The following is a 16,080-nucleotide window of genomic DNA, read 5'->3' as shown; positions in this document are numbered from 1 at the left end:
ACAGACACACCATGCTTTCTGACACTGCAAACTCTGCTAACACTGACCAACCTCTCCCTTCAGAGACCACTAGGGTACAACCTACTGACACTTCTGTGACCTACCTGTATGTTTCTGCTACACAACTGAAAACACTGTGTGTCAATAATGCATACTTCCACATGAAAAAGAGAAAAAAGTAAAAAGCAGAAGTTTTGATCATACCACTTAGCTCTTGTCGATTTGCTCGGGTACTGTCAAGCTGAGACCAAAGCTGCCTGATTTCTTCTTGTGACTGAGTCTTGAGCTCTTTGTGTATGACCTGAAGATTCTCCAGCTATGAAAGGCGTGTTTAAAAAAGCCAAACAAATGTAAAAAATGAAACAAAAAACCCACACTCAATTTTCATAAAATTTCTTCTAATACCTTATTCTATGCAACAGAGAGCTCTGTCAGAAACAGGTGGAAATAGTGATAACCAGACTCTCAGCTCCCAACCCATGCTATCAGAGATACTGATAACTTAGAATCACTCCTCTGAGAAAGAGATTTGTTCCTGATGCCACATTTATCATCGCTGGAAAAAATAAAGTGTCAGATAAATAAAAACAAAACATAAACCCCAGAAAATTAAACGTGTAAATACAGAGGAAGAAATGGCCCCAAATGGCACAAAGACAATAGCCATCAAAAGATTTTGGACCACTATAAAAAATACCAGACCTGCTTCATGAGATGCCTTTTAGTTTTTCAATAAAATTCCTAAATACAAACAAATCACCCAAATGATATGTATAGAGTCCAGCTTTTCTTATATATGATCAACTATTTGAGTGAAGAAATCTACCTCTTTCTGAAGATTCTGCTCTTTTTCCTGGCTTTTCATCTTCAGATCTTCTAGGAGTTGGTTATGTTCAGTTTCCAGCTGTTCTTGTAATTTTGTAATGGCTAACTGGTGTTCCTTCTCCAGTTCTATATATCTTACTAAAATTGAAAATGAGTTCTGTTACATCATCCTCCCCGCTATTGAATGACCTGTACAACCTTACGTGCAACTACTGCAGGTCTCTAGACTAGAATACTAGCTTTTACAGGGAACCACAACAATACTTGAATTAGGAAAGTATTTCTTAACCAAATACATCTATGTAGTGCTTCCTGGTTCTCTGCATTCCACACTGTTAGCTAAGAGATAATCCAACAGTAGTGTTGGAGGGATGAGCATCTGTTCTCTGCATACATGGACAAACATCTTGAACTAGAAGTACACATACTTGGAACAGGGAAACAAGCATTTTTTCACAGCCTACACACACAGAATTTCTCCTACGATGACACTGAGCAGCAGGCAGTAGATAATAGGAAAAACTAGGAAAGCTCACACCAAGTACACTACCCTGGCACTAAGCAATTTCTGAACCCTGTGAACTTGCTACTGCCTCATTTGGACAACACATCTTGACCTGCGCAGAAGGAATCTGCAATCAAACGACCACACTTCAGCCACAGTAAGCTGCAAAAAATGCCTATTATCCTCACGAAACAGACTAATGATACTGGCTCAGGGAAATGCAGTAAAGTCAGTGCAGGCTGTTTTCTACACAGTCTTATACCATCAGCCCAGTTTCTGAGTAAAAGGAAGTGACTATTTGTTCATTAAACAGCTTCTAAAAACTGCTAGTTTTACCTTTGTTCAATACAGATAGCGGCTTCCCAAACCATGGCACTTACTTTTAGACTGTTGGTTCTCAAGAGAAAGAAGCTCCATCTCTGTTCTGACTTTTTCTAATTCCAATTCCAGACTTTTCTGCAGTTCCACCATTTCAATCTGATGTTTTTCACACAGCTTTTCACAAACATTTTTTAAATGCATATCAGACTCCAACTCCCAGTCTCTTTTGAGAGTCTAAGAGAGCAAGACAAGCATTACTAAAGCAAGTGCATTTAGAAAATTAGTACTTTTTTCCCCTCATTTGTCCTCTACAATAAATGTGTAGTAGACACAGGACTTCTACCAGCTCTAGTTTACTGAAAGAAGTTCTGGGGTTTTTTTCTTGTATGAAGAACAGAATTTGTACCTCTAGTGCCTGGGTATGTGTCTCTTCCATTTCCAATTCTATTTTCTTTCTCTGATCAACTGCGAAATAAAATACTTATTAATAAATTTATTTTAAATGTTATGATTAAATGATAAGTAGAAATATGGATAAGATTACCACTTTCATCAAACTCAGGGCTTAGACAGGTAGGCAAGCAGCAGTGCAAGGCACTGGGTTCTATCCAAACCTCTCCATTGCTATATCCCAGCAATTAACTTCCATTTTAGAAATGAGGGATTGCCCCAACCCAGGTGCAGGACCTTGCACTTTGTCTTGTGGAACCCCATGAGATTCCCATGGGATCATTTCTCAAGTTTGTCCAGGTGCCTCTGGATGGCATCTTGTTCCTCTGGCACGTGAACTGCACCACTCAGCTTGCTGTCATCTACAGACATGCTGGGGGTGCGTTTAATCTGCCTATGTCATTGATGAACATACTAAACAGCACTGGTTCCAGTACAGACACCTGTAGGGCATCAGTCTCCATCTAGACATCAAGCCACTAACCACTACCCTCTGGACTATCTGACCATTACCCACTGAACAGTCCACCTATCCAATCCATATCTCTCCAACTTAGAGAGAAGGATCTTACAAGGGATTGTCTACTGCTCACTGTACTGCTTTTGAGCAGATGTCAGGCTGCTTGAAGTCACTCAGCAGGACACAAAACCTCCTGCAGCTGGAGCAAGATGGATTTGTCACTGGGCTCCTCATTCAGCCTGCTTGTGGCTATTCTTCAGATACAGCTCTTCATACTATATATATTTATTCATGCAGAGGGCAATGCCTCTGCCCCTCCTTCTTCAGCTAATCCTTCTGAACAGCCTGTAGCCATTAATAGCCACAGTCCAATCATGGGATTTATCCCACAAGTTTCAATAATGGCAGACAGATCATAGCTTTCTAGCAGCATGGTGGCTTCAAACTCCTGCACTGGTGTAGAGGCGCTTCAGTTGGGCTGTCAGCAAGTCACCTTCAAGGAGGAACATCTCTTAATTACTTTAAAGTACTTCCCTGGTATTTCTCTGTTGGTTCCTATTACTTCAAGAGCCCTAGCTCAACCTCGTAGACTTCCAAGTGTGCTCCAGTGACTTCAGCATGCCTCTGAGCAACAGGCATAGGGCCCTCATTAACACCCTATCATCAGCTCACCATATCACTGGTAGTAACAAATGGTTTTCTACTCCTGGGTCAAAAAGACACATCCCTAAAACATTCTTTTGTCTCAGGGAAGGACAACTAAAGGAATAGTTTCTAAACTTCTTCAGTGAATTGCTGCAGGTCTTCTAACCTTTCTCCAGAAATTCCTTAAACTCTGCCACAAAGTCATAAATGGTCTCCTGATCCAGGAAGAGGTAAATATCCCAAAAGGTGCCAATAGCACCATCAGCAGACCTTCAGTACTGTCAAGTGCAGCTTTCCTCTTGCTCATGGCAGAATACAATCTTATATCAACCACATTTCAAAGGACACCCACTTGCAAGATCTCAATAAACCTTTCAGTTCCTTTACAACGCCTTTATCCTCCTTCAAACAAACTACTGAGAGGGCACGCCAGAGAAGCCTTTCCCTATCTTGTCAAAAATACAATAGTCAGTGCTGTCTTAGGGCAAAAAAAAACCCTTCTGAAATGTAAGTGCTAAGAGCTTTACTCTTTGCAGAAATTAAAGTCTTTGAGACTGTCTAATGCATCCTGAAAAGCAACTAATTCAGCACAGTGCTGTTTTACAGAGGTAACAGCAAAACACCCATATAATTGAAGAAAAATTAAGCTTAGATCCGGGCAACTCCATTCTTATATATAAATATGTGCTCTTGTACATGCCAGTCTAGCCACTGCCACCATTCAAGGCAACACCAGTTGTCATGCAGAAGGCCAGCCCCAGAACACAACAGGAACCCGCAGAAGAAATATACACACAAGGTTTCAATTTCTGCTCCATTACTCCCAGATTTTAATACCTAGCTCTTGGTGATACTTTGACTGAAGGTCTTCTTTTTCCTTCAGACACTGCTCTTTAAGCTTCTCCCACTCCAGCTGATGGCGACTCTGCAGAATTGCTATCTCTTGAGCACGCTTATCATTGAGCATCTCCCGCAGTTCCACAAGGGCAGTTTCCTTTTCTTTTCTCAAGTTAGACTGTGTAAGCTCAAGCTGAGAAGTGTGCAAATTATTTAAACTTAGGCGTAAAGCTTCCAGTTCAAGGTTGTGCAGTGTCTGTAAATGCAGAAGAAAAAGGGTTTTCCCTCTCTTCTAATGAAATGTGTTCAATTTTTTCATGATTAACAGTTGAAAGCGAACATCTAAGTTTTGCCTTTGTGTACCTGAAGAGTTTTTCTTCATGGCAAGGACAAACCCCCTAAAAACAAGCTGACTTTTGTTAAAATGAGATTTGAATAACGTTGTCAGTGTGAAGTAAAAGGCTTCTCTTACCTGCCTCCTAACTTCAACCTCCTACCAAATACCTAGTTCACTTCCTCAAAGAGTCGTCAAAGCGGTACACAAGCTCAGCCCAATCCTTCACTGTCTATTAAAAAACTTCATATTTGCTATTGGCTACAATTTGTTAAAAAGCTACATTCTGAAGGGGTGTTGGAAAAGTGTAGACATTAAATTCACCATGCTTCATTAAAAAAAAAAAATAAAAATTGAGGACTATCCAACAGTTCTAAAAGGCAGATTAGAAAAGGCCAAGCTTTTCAATTCTTAAACAAGCTAAACAGCATACCAACATCTTGTAATTAGACCTTCACAGAATCACAGAATGCTAGGGTTTGGAAGGGACCTAGCAAGATTATGTAGTCCAGTTCCCTGCCAGAGCAGGATCAACCTAGAGTAGGTCACACAGGAACACATTCAGGCAGATTTTGAATGTCTCCAGAGAAGGAGACCTTACTCTAGATGTATTCTTTCCATTTGTATTTTGCCCTTAGAAGAAAAAGTTGGGTTTATGTACTAAGTATTGACTGGGTTTTTGAATGCTTCCACTAAGTTTAGCACAAAAGCATTCCTAATTATGTAAGTGAAATCAAAAAAGTGGGAAGGGTTACTTGTTAAACTTCTCAAGCTATGAAAAATGACACAGTTGTTGTGTTTGTCTGTTTGGGTTTCTTTTTTAAAACCCACCAATTTAAGCATCCAGTTCTCTTCAGAATTAACATTAAAATATAATTGCATTGAAGATCTGGGAGAATTTCTATAGAAATTATCTATTACCACCCACCAAGAGAACACTCCTAATTCTTCAACTGCAGCACTACATAGAAGAACATATATAGTATGCACAAAAATCAAGGAGCCTTCTCTTTGCAACAACCAGGTAACCAACACAGTAGTTACTGTGTTTATTTTACTTGTGATTGGAGCTGAACTTGCTCTATCTCCACTCTGTGTGTGGCTGCCATTTGCTGCTGAACTTCATCCAACAAGTGCTGCTGTTCTTTATTTAGTTCAGCACGGAGCTTCTCCATTTCCTCTTCATGTTTAGTAACCAGTTCAGAGATTTCACGGTCATGCTCTCGTTCATGTACCTGCAGAAAATACTCAGGTGAAGAGTTTTCTTACAAATACAGTTAGTTAGCCCCCTAATAAACTAGTGAGCCAGAATTCTTCCTTTCTCCTGACCCCAAGCCCCAGACACCATGGAAAAAACCCAAACATATTAGAGATGTAAAAATCTACTATATTGCTTAAATGACAACTGAAATTTAGTTTATTTACCTTTTTTATTAAAGCCATCTGTTCCTTTCTTTCCTCTTCAAACTTCTGCTGTTTTTCCACTTTATCTTTTATTTCAGCATTTAATTCTGCTATCTGAAAACAGGCATACAAACATTTACAATGATTAAGCATTCTGAAATCTCTTGCCATTATCAGGGTTTCCTACCTCTTTCTTTTGTGTCAAACTCACTTTATTTAATTCAGCAAGGTGTTGAGTCTCCATTTTATCGATTTCCTCTTTGTAATGTTTCACCATCTTGGATTGTGCCTCCTCAGCGGCTTGTGCAGACTCCTGCAAGCGAGTCTCAAGGTCTAAGTGAGACTTCTTCAAGTGGGCAATTTCTTCAGTCAGCTGGCTGTATTCAGTATTTTTTGCCTTTATTTCAGCATTAAGTTTAAGAATTTCTAACTTGCTGCAGTTTAACATGTCCTCATATTCCAGACTTTCACGCTCCCGTATTTGTTTGAGGTTTTCCACTTCAGTATTAAGGTCATATATGTTTTTCTCAAGATCACCAACAATGCTAGCATTCTCTGCTAGAGCTCTTTCTGCTTTTATTAGATCTTCCTCCACATGAGATAATCTTTCTCCTAAGGCTGTTTTTTCCTTCAGTAAGAATGATAAATTTTGTTCTTTATTATTGATTTCAGCTTTGAGCAACTCCAGTTCTTTTAGCCATGTCTCTTCAGATATGGTTTTCTGACCAAGCAGCTCCGCTATCATCTTGTTTTTAGCCTTCTGAGCATCAAGCTGGCTTTGCAGTTGATCCCTTTGGCTTTGCAAAGCAGCTAACTGGCGTCCAAAGAGAGACTGTACTTCACTTGTCACAGAATCAGAAACTGTTTTCTGCTCTTGAACGTCTTTCACTAATTGCTCCTGAGTTCGCAGCTGCACCATCAACATTTCTCTTTCCTCCTGGAGGTCTTTTACCATTTCTTCCCAGGCAGAGGATTTTGACACTTGTGTTAAGGACTCTACAGCACAGTAAGGTTGGCCTCCACTCTGCTGCTTTTCTAGAAGTATTATTCGGTTTTCAAGTTCCTTCTCCTTCTCTGTTTTTTGAAGAAGTTCTTTTTCACAGCAGAGCCGTGCTTCACGTTCCTCATCCAGCTCCACACGCATACAACAGAGCTCAGCCATTACTTTTTCCCATTTTCCAACTGCTTCTTGAGTCTCCTGATAAGATTTCTTCAAAGCTGATTCTTTCTCATGGAGCTGCTCGGTTAGTTTCACACACCTCTCTACTAAACAAGTTATCTCATCATCCTTTACGTCATCACAGTCACTTACTTTGTTTTGCTGCAGGGACTTATCTGACAAAAATGAAATCAAGTCCTCTGCTCCTATCTCAGCCTCTTCAAAAGTCTCTGGAGCCAAACCACTAGGACATGTTTCCTCATCAAGGCCAAAGTTCACTGAAGAAAGCATAAAACCTGTGCTAGGTTCTAGAAGCACACTGCTATCTAACCCATACCCACTGCATCTACCTTCTTCAATGGCATCACTATCAGAAGTGCTGGATGCATATGAATCTTCTGGTCCCTCTGTGGAGATGAGATATTTAGCCAGTATGCCTTCATTAACACTAAAAAGCCCTGGTTCTGACATGTGTTCTTCATCCAACTCGTTTCCTTCACTACTTTCATTATTCTCTGGAATCTTTGAACTCTTAATTTCTTCTAACTGATCTCTTGAGGAGTTCACTCCCAAGTCACACTGGAATCGCAGTTCTTCATGAACCAGCTCACCTTCACCTTTCAACTGGTGTGGTTTATTCCACATTTCCTCAAGCTCTGCTCTCTGCAGCTGTGACATCTCTGGTAACACCTGTTTTTCCTTCAATTTCATTAGCTTCTGATTGAAGACAGTCTCTTCATCAGGCTTTAGCATTACATCTATACTTTTTTGAGATTCATAAAGTAGTTTTTCATTTAATTCTTGGATGAAAGAATTCAGTCTCTTAATCTCTTCATTCAAGGACTGTTTTTCTTGTTTATACCGCTGGACTTCTTTGATCTGCTCTTCTGCATTGGAAAGTTGAGACTTAAGGCTATTAATAAAATCCTTGTATTTAGTCTCAATTTCAGATTTTTCTCTCTGGAAGTCTTCCTGTTGGTTTTCAAGTTTCCTTCTCAAACTGTCTTTTTTTATTTCAGACTCATGAAGACTATTATTTAAGTCAATTATTATGCCATTCAAATTCTGAACGTGCTCTTCAGAATTCAGAGAGCAGAGTTCTTTTTTTAACTGTTCAAGTTCATTCTTATATTTTAAAAGAATGTCTTGTTCATATACCTGCTTAGCTTCTGCAATCTCTCTTTGGTAGCACTTCTCCAGCTCAGCCCTCAAGTTCTCCAATTGTCTGCAAATATCCTTTTCATGACCGGCTTTCAGTTCTTCAATATGTTGCTGTTCATTCATTTTGGACAGAGCTACTTCATGTTTTAATTCTGTTATTTCTGAGTCCCGGAGGGAAAGAGTATGTTGTAGTATAGACAAGCTAAATCTTTCTGATGTCAGCAGATCTTGAAGACTTTTAATCTGTTTTTCTTTTTCTCCTATGCTTTCATGTAACTGTTGAATTGTATCTTTCATATCCTCTTCCATTTGGGCAAGCACATTTTCTTTATCTTTGGCATTCTTCAAAATAAAATATTAAATATGAAACACATCATGTTTAATTTCCTTAAGCCTCATGCTTTTAATGTATCTTCACAAAAAAAACACTGTTAAGTGCAGGGTGTATCATTGGCCTAGACAACGTGACTTTTAAGCACATTTTTGAGAGTGGACAATACTAGTGAAAGACTCTTCAAATGTGGTAACAGACATCAAATTGTCCAAGCATTAATAAATAGTATGCCACTGACTCCAGAGAGAAAGAAAATAATGGCAGTGTCACACTTCAGGTATTTTAATTAAAATAGAATAAAATACCAGAGCTACAGACACCTCTCCATCTCACATCCATTTGCATAGAGAAAACATCTCCCACAGGCCAACACAACAGTCACATCAAATTTTGAGTTACTTGACTTACTTAAAAGTTCAAGGCTTCTACCCCATAGCATTGCTGGTTACATGCTTAAAGGAAATCAGGCCTGTTCAGCTGTTCCTTTAATGTATGTTAGTAAATCACAATCCTTAGAAATTCATTTCTGAAGAAAAAAGATTTTCATGACCATGCCAGTACAGCAGGTCAGTTATCACCAAATCTGAATTACACAGGTTTTTGCTTGTTTGTTTGTTTTTAACTGAGTTTATACACAGTGTTTGTTTCTGGAATTGCTACATCAAAATATTCACTCAAGCTTTTTCACTTTGTTTTGTATCTGAAACTAACGTGATTATAGACACAGATGCAGTTAACTTTTGCTCTCATCTAGCTGTTTGAAGTTCACACACAACTGTATTGTTACATGCTTACACAGCACATCCAGCAACCCTCACCCCACTGCAAGTCTCTTACCACTTATGCCTTAGTTCAACAAACACCAAGTGGACCTGATTTGGATGGAAACTTCTTAATGTTAAGACAACAGTTGAGTGGCAGAGTAAAAGATTAGCTAACCCTTCTGCAATAGAAACCAGTGCCTTCAGAAGAAATAAAATTAATTAATTGCATCTTTAAGTGTAGTTTTAGTTCTGAAGCAGCAATTTTACTACATGCATAAATTAAGTGTTCATTATAATTTCTTTCTCCAAAAAGTAGCATCCTGGTTTGCACAACTACAACAAGAACTGAATTACCTAGATATCACCATCATAAAGACACTTCAAAGAGTTGTTTACCTTTTGAGAAGACTCAAGTTGTACTTCCAGGTCATGTACTTTCTGACGCAGCATCTCCAATTGTGCATTTTGCTCTCTGAGACGGTTCTGAAACACAGACATCTGCTGCTGGGCTTCTAACACTTCATTTTTTGCAGGGGTTTTACTTCTCAGCATCTCATTAATCTGAACAGATAAAGGTTCTCACAGTCAACAGAGAGTTTATATCAGAGTAACTCATACAAAAGTCTCGCTACATGCATAAAATATACTCTATTTCCTACAGATTTAACCTGTCTTTAATTTGCATTGAGTAAGAATCTCCCTGAAAAACCAGACACTATAAAGACACAAATGTTAGATAATCCATCTCTATGAAGTCTCCAAGATGAATTACGACTTCCAATGGACTTAATATACTGGTAAGAGGATAATGACGAAAACCAGACTTCTCTGCAAAGGATTTACACCTCAATACTAAAGGGTTTTTTCCCCTCTCCACCTTCCTCCAAAAGAACACATTTACCCCTACATTAGTTAAATATAATGTGTTTTATTAATTTTTAATATTTTTTTTCTAAAGACTTTGCTGAAACCAAACCCATAATATTTAACATAGTATTAGTATTTGCATCTCTTATCAAATCTGACATGCTTCCAACAAACAACTTGCATCATGTTACTAGCTTTATTTAGACTATGCCTCAAGTACTATTTAGAGGCTCTATGGAGCAAATCATCCATGAAGTAATTTTTACCATGACCACTTATTTTGTCAATACCAGTCAGAACTGTACATGGAAAGCAGTATTATTGGTTATTTTTAAAAACTTCATTTAGCAAAGGATTTTATTTTCCAGGGTATGATCAATTCTTCAGAGGTAATTCCCAGACTTCAGTAAGTGCCAGAGTTGTTGGAGGTTGTTTTTTCGTTTGTTTGTTTGTTTGGGGATTTTGGGGGAGTGGTTGTGGTGGGTTTTAGGTGAGCTTTTTGGTTTGTTTTGTTGTTTGGTTTTTCATTTTGGGGGGGGTTTGTTTTGTTTGTTGGTTTGAGGATGGTTTGTTTTGTGGTTTCTTTGTTTTTAAAAATCTCTTTTTTATCCAGACATTTAAGACACATAATCCCTCCCAGCAAAATTCCTACAAACCTGAAATTAAGTAAACACAAATACTACTCTTTGGCATATACCACCAAGGCTCCTGAGACAATAAATGCACAGATTTCAAAAAGTTCTTTTTTTTGGTGATACTTAAAGTATATAGATGAAAGGCTGTAGTATATTTCATTATCCAGGGATTAGATCCATGAAAAACTTGTTGCACTGAGGCAGATTCCTGTGTGTCATAGGGGCTACATCAGTTGTCCTCAGGTTATTTTAAATCCTCTTTGAGCCAAGTCAAGTTACCTCAACATAGCAAGTTTCTGTGCAACAACTGAGCATGAGTTTTCCATGCATATACTAAGAGCTTTCTTTGGCAAAGGCAAGGAAAACTCATCCCATATCACTATAGTGATTGCCGTGCATAGATTCCAAACCACTAACAAGATTGGGCAAAATTCCCTAACAAGGGCTAAACTGATGGACAAAGAAGTGTAACGACCTCAAAAACTTCACACAAGCAAGTAGAAAATATAAGGACACTTTCAGGGCTCCTCCTTAGCTACTGGAGAAATCTCTGCCTTGCCCTGAAATCATTTTCACTGCTGCATTGCAAAGTGAACAATGAAAAGTTATGTGATAAGCTCAGTAGGTTTTTACATTCGTATTCCAAACCTGTTCTTATTCTCTCTGTAAGGAAACACAAACCTGATGCAACTGAAGTTGTAAATCATGGATCTGACCAGCTACACATGAAGCCTCCTCCTCTAGGCCATCCCGATCCTTCTTTACCTTTTGAAGGCAGTTTGTTAGTTTCTCGATGACTTCATTCTGCTCTTGAACAGTAGTTTCCTACATGGATCACAAGAAGTCCACTTTTACAATTAAAATACCCTTAACATACTGGGAAACCAGTAAGTTTCCTTAAACCAAAGCTGTTAAAAGTCTACAGGTACACTTAATTTGCACCAAATTACCAGGGACGTTTGTGTTCAAACACAACTGCAGGGCTGATGAAGGAGGAATCTTACACTGATCCCAAAGAAATTACAAAGCTAATCAAAAGTGACTTTTTAAACAAATGATAGGATACCAGTCATGAAATATTTTTAATTACGAATTTTGTAGCTGTTATGTAAAAGTAAACAAGTTTTCTACACGATACAATTAATATTTAGCATCCCTAAATTGTTTCCTTCTTTTCAGCCATGTGACAGAAAGTTAATGAGATGAGATACATTAATCCTACTTTATGTTAATCACATTAATCTTTTCAACTTATTTCTCACCAACAGGAAATGTCTTTGTTTCCCCAGTCCTAGAAGGAGAAAAACCAATATGTAAAGGGGGAAATAACTGTTCTTCAGAAGCACCTGATAATTTACCTTCACATAGAAATGCTAAAGAAAGGGAAATCAAAATATCTTTTTTTTTTTTTAATTTTGGGTGAGAGAAAAGTATATTAATAAAGTTTAATAGTTTAACTTCTCCTACTTAATTATTTGCGCACACCAAAATGCCCACCCCTAAAACCAAATGCCACAAATACAAATAATCAAAAAGTGTGAATGATAACTGTGGGAGGCAGGAAGGAAGATGGTGGTGGTAGCAGTGTCTGACACCCTGTGTGAACATTTGAAAAGGTGCCTAGCTGCATCCATAAAGTGGTTTTAAGGCATAACCACAGAAATATTGACATTTCAATATGTAATTCCTTTTGAATTATACAGTACTTGGGGGGCAGGCATTTCCCACCATGCTCTTCATATATAACATATATAAAGTCAGTATTTATAAAAATGCAAGCCCCATTCTTTTACATTAAGTCCCTACCTCAATGTGTGATTAACTACATTTAGCTTAGTGTTTCTTAGAGGTTCTCTTTATAAAGGGCCACTTCTCAATATAGTAAGAAAATCTACCAATACAAACCTACCAGGAAGTGTCCAACTATTTCTCAGCAGAATGGTTTAACTCTACATTTCATAAAAACTCTCTAAACATAGAAATATTTCAAATGTAATTTTACTCTCGCTTGATTCAAGCAATTCAGCATTCTGGACACTGGTGAATGGAAAACTTAAGTACTGCTTTTTGCAGCACGCATTAGGAAGGTGCTGTATTTTCCAATAAAAAACAATACTTTTAGGTTTTACCTCCTAAGTATCTTTAGAATAAAGTAACATTATTCCCATTATCTAATTCTATGAAACATACCTGAAGCTGCATAGAGTCTCTGTGTTGGGTAAGCTCTTCTTGTAGCTCATGCATTTGTGAAGTGAGTCTTTCCACTGCTTCCTGCTTCTCCAGAAGTCTGTTCTCCAACTCAGCAATTCTGTCCTGACACATCTTAGCATCAAGCTCAGTATATTTTGCAGCAGAATTTATTGCAACTTTCTTCATAAAAGAAACAAAAGTGTGTTTAGTCACCAAAACAATACACTATTTCCAGTTTGCAATTTACTATGAATATAAATACAGTTTCAAGCTTAAATTCTGGGCAAATTCTAGTTTAAAAGTAATTCAATTTTGGGACTTTGTATTTAAGAAAAACAGTATACATAAAGTCCTTAATTTTTTAAAATAATTTTTTTTATAGACAATGTATTTTTATATGAACTTGTGGGGGGCACATGACAGACTACCAAAATTAATTTTTTTTACATCCATCATTGCTGACTGGAGAACAGTACATTCATAGGAAAAATAATAATGTCACGTTCTTGTCTTAAAATTGCATTCAAGTGTAAGCAGCTATTGCAAAGAAACATTCAACACAACTATGAATTTCTATGGCCTTTAACTGCAAAACAAAGAGAGAAGCTGCTCCAATCAGTCCTGCGGCTTCTTAGGCAGAATATTTTTACAATTCACACAGAGGAGATAGTACCTTGTATTTTGTTTGTTTGTTTTAATGTATGAAATCATTAAAGAATAAACCTACTTTTCAATTTAAAACATGTTCACGTGTCTTGGACAGTGCCTATGATTTCACTAAAACCAGTTCTCCTAGCACCCAATTCTGCAGGTAGTACACGTGCCTGTTTTAAAAACCATAGAAGTGAGATTGCATCACATCTATCACATTTGATTACAATGCTCAACAGCTAATTATTTTAGCAACCAATTATCATCCTCTTCTTTCACAGGTATATCACATTTTTTACTAGAGATACTTTCTTTCAGACTTACTTCAGCCACAAGATCCTTCAGTACGTGCCCATTGGACAAGTCAGCACTCCCCTGGTAAGTAAACAAATAAACACTAAATCATGGCCATTTCAGAGACAGGTAAGGAAAAGCTGAATTATTCTGCAAACACCCTAAGCACATGAGCCAGAAAGGTCCATGCTGCAAGACAACACACCAATGAGACAGGAAGGCTGACTTTAACACTAAACTCAGCTGATCATCCAAGGTCAAATGAATGAAATAAATGAAGAAAATGTTTTTTAATGTCTACTCAAAAATTTAGGGCTAAGCCTCACCATTAAGATTTAACGAGTTATCTTCTGCTGTTGTGGTTTGCAAATATAGTTGAGCACTCTTTATTAGTGAACTAATTGCCAGGACAGGAGATTTTTTTTTTTTAAACAAACATGCTATGAGATCATTCAGACAACTAAAAAAACAATACCATTTTCTGATACATATACTTAAGATATTTACCTCTCACTAAAGAGAAAGGTGACTAGCACTATTTAGTGAAGGCAGTACATAGGTAGCCCTCCCTGTATTTTGAATCTGCATGAAATAGTTTGAAATGACTACTACCACCCTAGGGGTGCCCTCTCCACATAACCTACAAAGCAATTCCATCTGCTTTACAAGCCAGCTGTTTAGAAACAGTAAGCGATTTTCGGTTTTTAAGTTCACATGAATGTAATGACACTGCTGTGGACGAGTGACAAAATCCTGTATGCTTTTTCCTTAGTGCAGACAGCTTGGCATGGTTTGCTTATTTTTATTACAAGACAGAAAGAAAATATTTACATGACTGTCTAACCCATAGCTGATATAAAAATCAAAGTCTTGCTTGTGAGCTGAAGCAAGAAAGCAGCTGCTCAATTCAGGCAGATCAGTACATCTATTAGCAGATGTCTAGTAACCTCAAGCTATGTTGCTACTGAAATACATCAGGCCCAAGCAGAGTCACAATTTAAGCAAGGTTGTCAGAGAATGTAACATCCATGCTGGCTTTACAATGGCCACTAAGATTATGCTGGAACAAATTATTTTTGAAAGCATGTTTGAGCCAGCAAAGTGATACAAAACCAAACAAAGCCATGCATTATAAGATCCCAGCAGTTTTGCTCATCTGCAATGCCTCTCAGTCTGGATGTGCTTTTTCATGGAGCCACAGCCACACAATCAGAAGTCTGCCCAAACTAGTTAATGGCAGAGAACCCATGAAAGACCTTAATTTAGCAGGCTAACAGCAGACAGCTCCTTGACAGTACCAGATGTCCAGTTCACATAACAGAGATAATTTTTCAGTTATTTACATCACTTTGTAAGAGAGTTTATTACTACAAGTGAAAACACCAACAATTTACTTACTTCTCAGGGTCAGCTAATACCCAATTAAATAAAACAATCACCTGGAATACTTGTATCTGCAGATAGAGTGCAGTGAAATCCAAGAAATAGTAAGATTTACCTCTGTTGTTGTCTCTAGCAGGTTGGAGTCTTCAGCCCTGCCCTCCAGCAGGTTGGAGTCTTCAGCCCTGCTCTCCAGCAGGCTGGCGTCTTCAGCCCTGCCCTCCAGCAGGCTGGTGTCTTCAGCCCTGCCCTCCAGCAGGCTGGCGTCTTCAGCCCTGCCCTCTATACCCTTACCAACATCTTGGGCTGCTAGTGGGTACTCTTCCTTCTGAACGTCATGCGTGTGGACAGACGAGCCCTTCCTCTTCGACGTCTTTTTCTGCGGCTGCGTGACGTTGGTTTTTGTTTTTCGCTGTCTGTAGTAAGCAAGCTGTGCAGAAAAGATTGGAAAAGGTAGAGGGAGAGGTAAGTGAGAAAAAAGTAGCAGGACCACAAGATTAACACGCTCATGGGTGATGAAGATCCTATTGTGACAAAATATATACATCTGCAGAAAAGCTGTTTTATCCTCCTATTTTCTACACATTCAGAACATAGTGCATAACTGTACAATTAAGCAAGAAATCTCATATCAGTACTAAAGACTCATTTCAATACAAGAATCACATTTCACTCAGTGAAACTTTGTATGTTAATGACAATCCAGAATTACAGCAAGTCGTATTGGTAAAGGAACAAGTTGTTAATACACTAGGAAAAAATATAATTGACCAGTCTTTCAAGAAGACCAGCAAAGACAATAACTCTCTGTAAATGTATCTAAGCAGATCTTTTCCAGCATAAGCTTGAAGATTAAAATTATCG

General features: G+C 38.1%; 1 protein-coding gene across 1 annotated transcript in view; it reads right to left on the bottom strand.

Moving 5' to 3' along the window:
- The window catches only part of PCNT (pericentrin), an 82,605-nt gene that overhangs the window by 61,402 nt on the left and 5,123 nt on the right, over window positions 1–16,080 (bottom strand). Inside the window, exons 2-15 of the mRNA XM_054381006.1 lie at window positions 15,461–15,646; window positions 15,335–15,346; window positions 13,867–13,917; window positions 12,892–13,071; window positions 11,383–11,526; window positions 9,596–9,760; window positions 5,969–8,443; window positions 5,803–5,895; window positions 5,436–5,612; window positions 4,044–4,299; window positions 2,058–2,116; window positions 1,699–1,885; window positions 827–951; window positions 205–316 (exon numbers count right to left, since the gene is read on the bottom strand). Of these exons, the coding sequence (XP_054236981.1) occupies window positions 205–316; window positions 827–951; window positions 1,699–1,885; window positions 2,058–2,116; window positions 4,044–4,299; window positions 5,436–5,612; window positions 5,803–5,895; window positions 5,969–8,443; window positions 9,596–9,760; window positions 11,383–11,526; window positions 12,892–13,071; window positions 13,867–13,917; window positions 15,335–15,346; window positions 15,461–15,646 (4,222 nt within the window). The remainder of the gene's footprint in view (window positions 1–204; window positions 317–826; window positions 952–1,698; window positions 1,886–2,057; window positions 2,117–4,043; window positions 4,300–5,435; window positions 5,613–5,802; window positions 5,896–5,968; window positions 8,444–9,595; window positions 9,761–11,382; window positions 11,527–12,891; window positions 13,072–13,866; window positions 13,918–15,334; window positions 15,347–15,460; window positions 15,647–16,080) is intronic.

Source organism: Indicator indicator, chromosome 5 (assembly GCF_027791375.1).
Source record: "Indicator indicator isolate 239-I01 chromosome 5, UM_Iind_1.1, whole genome shotgun sequence".
Taxonomy (NCBI): Eukaryota; Metazoa; Chordata; class Aves; order Piciformes; family Indicatoridae; genus Indicator; species Indicator indicator.
This window is presented reverse-complemented; position numbering and strand designations above follow the sequence as displayed.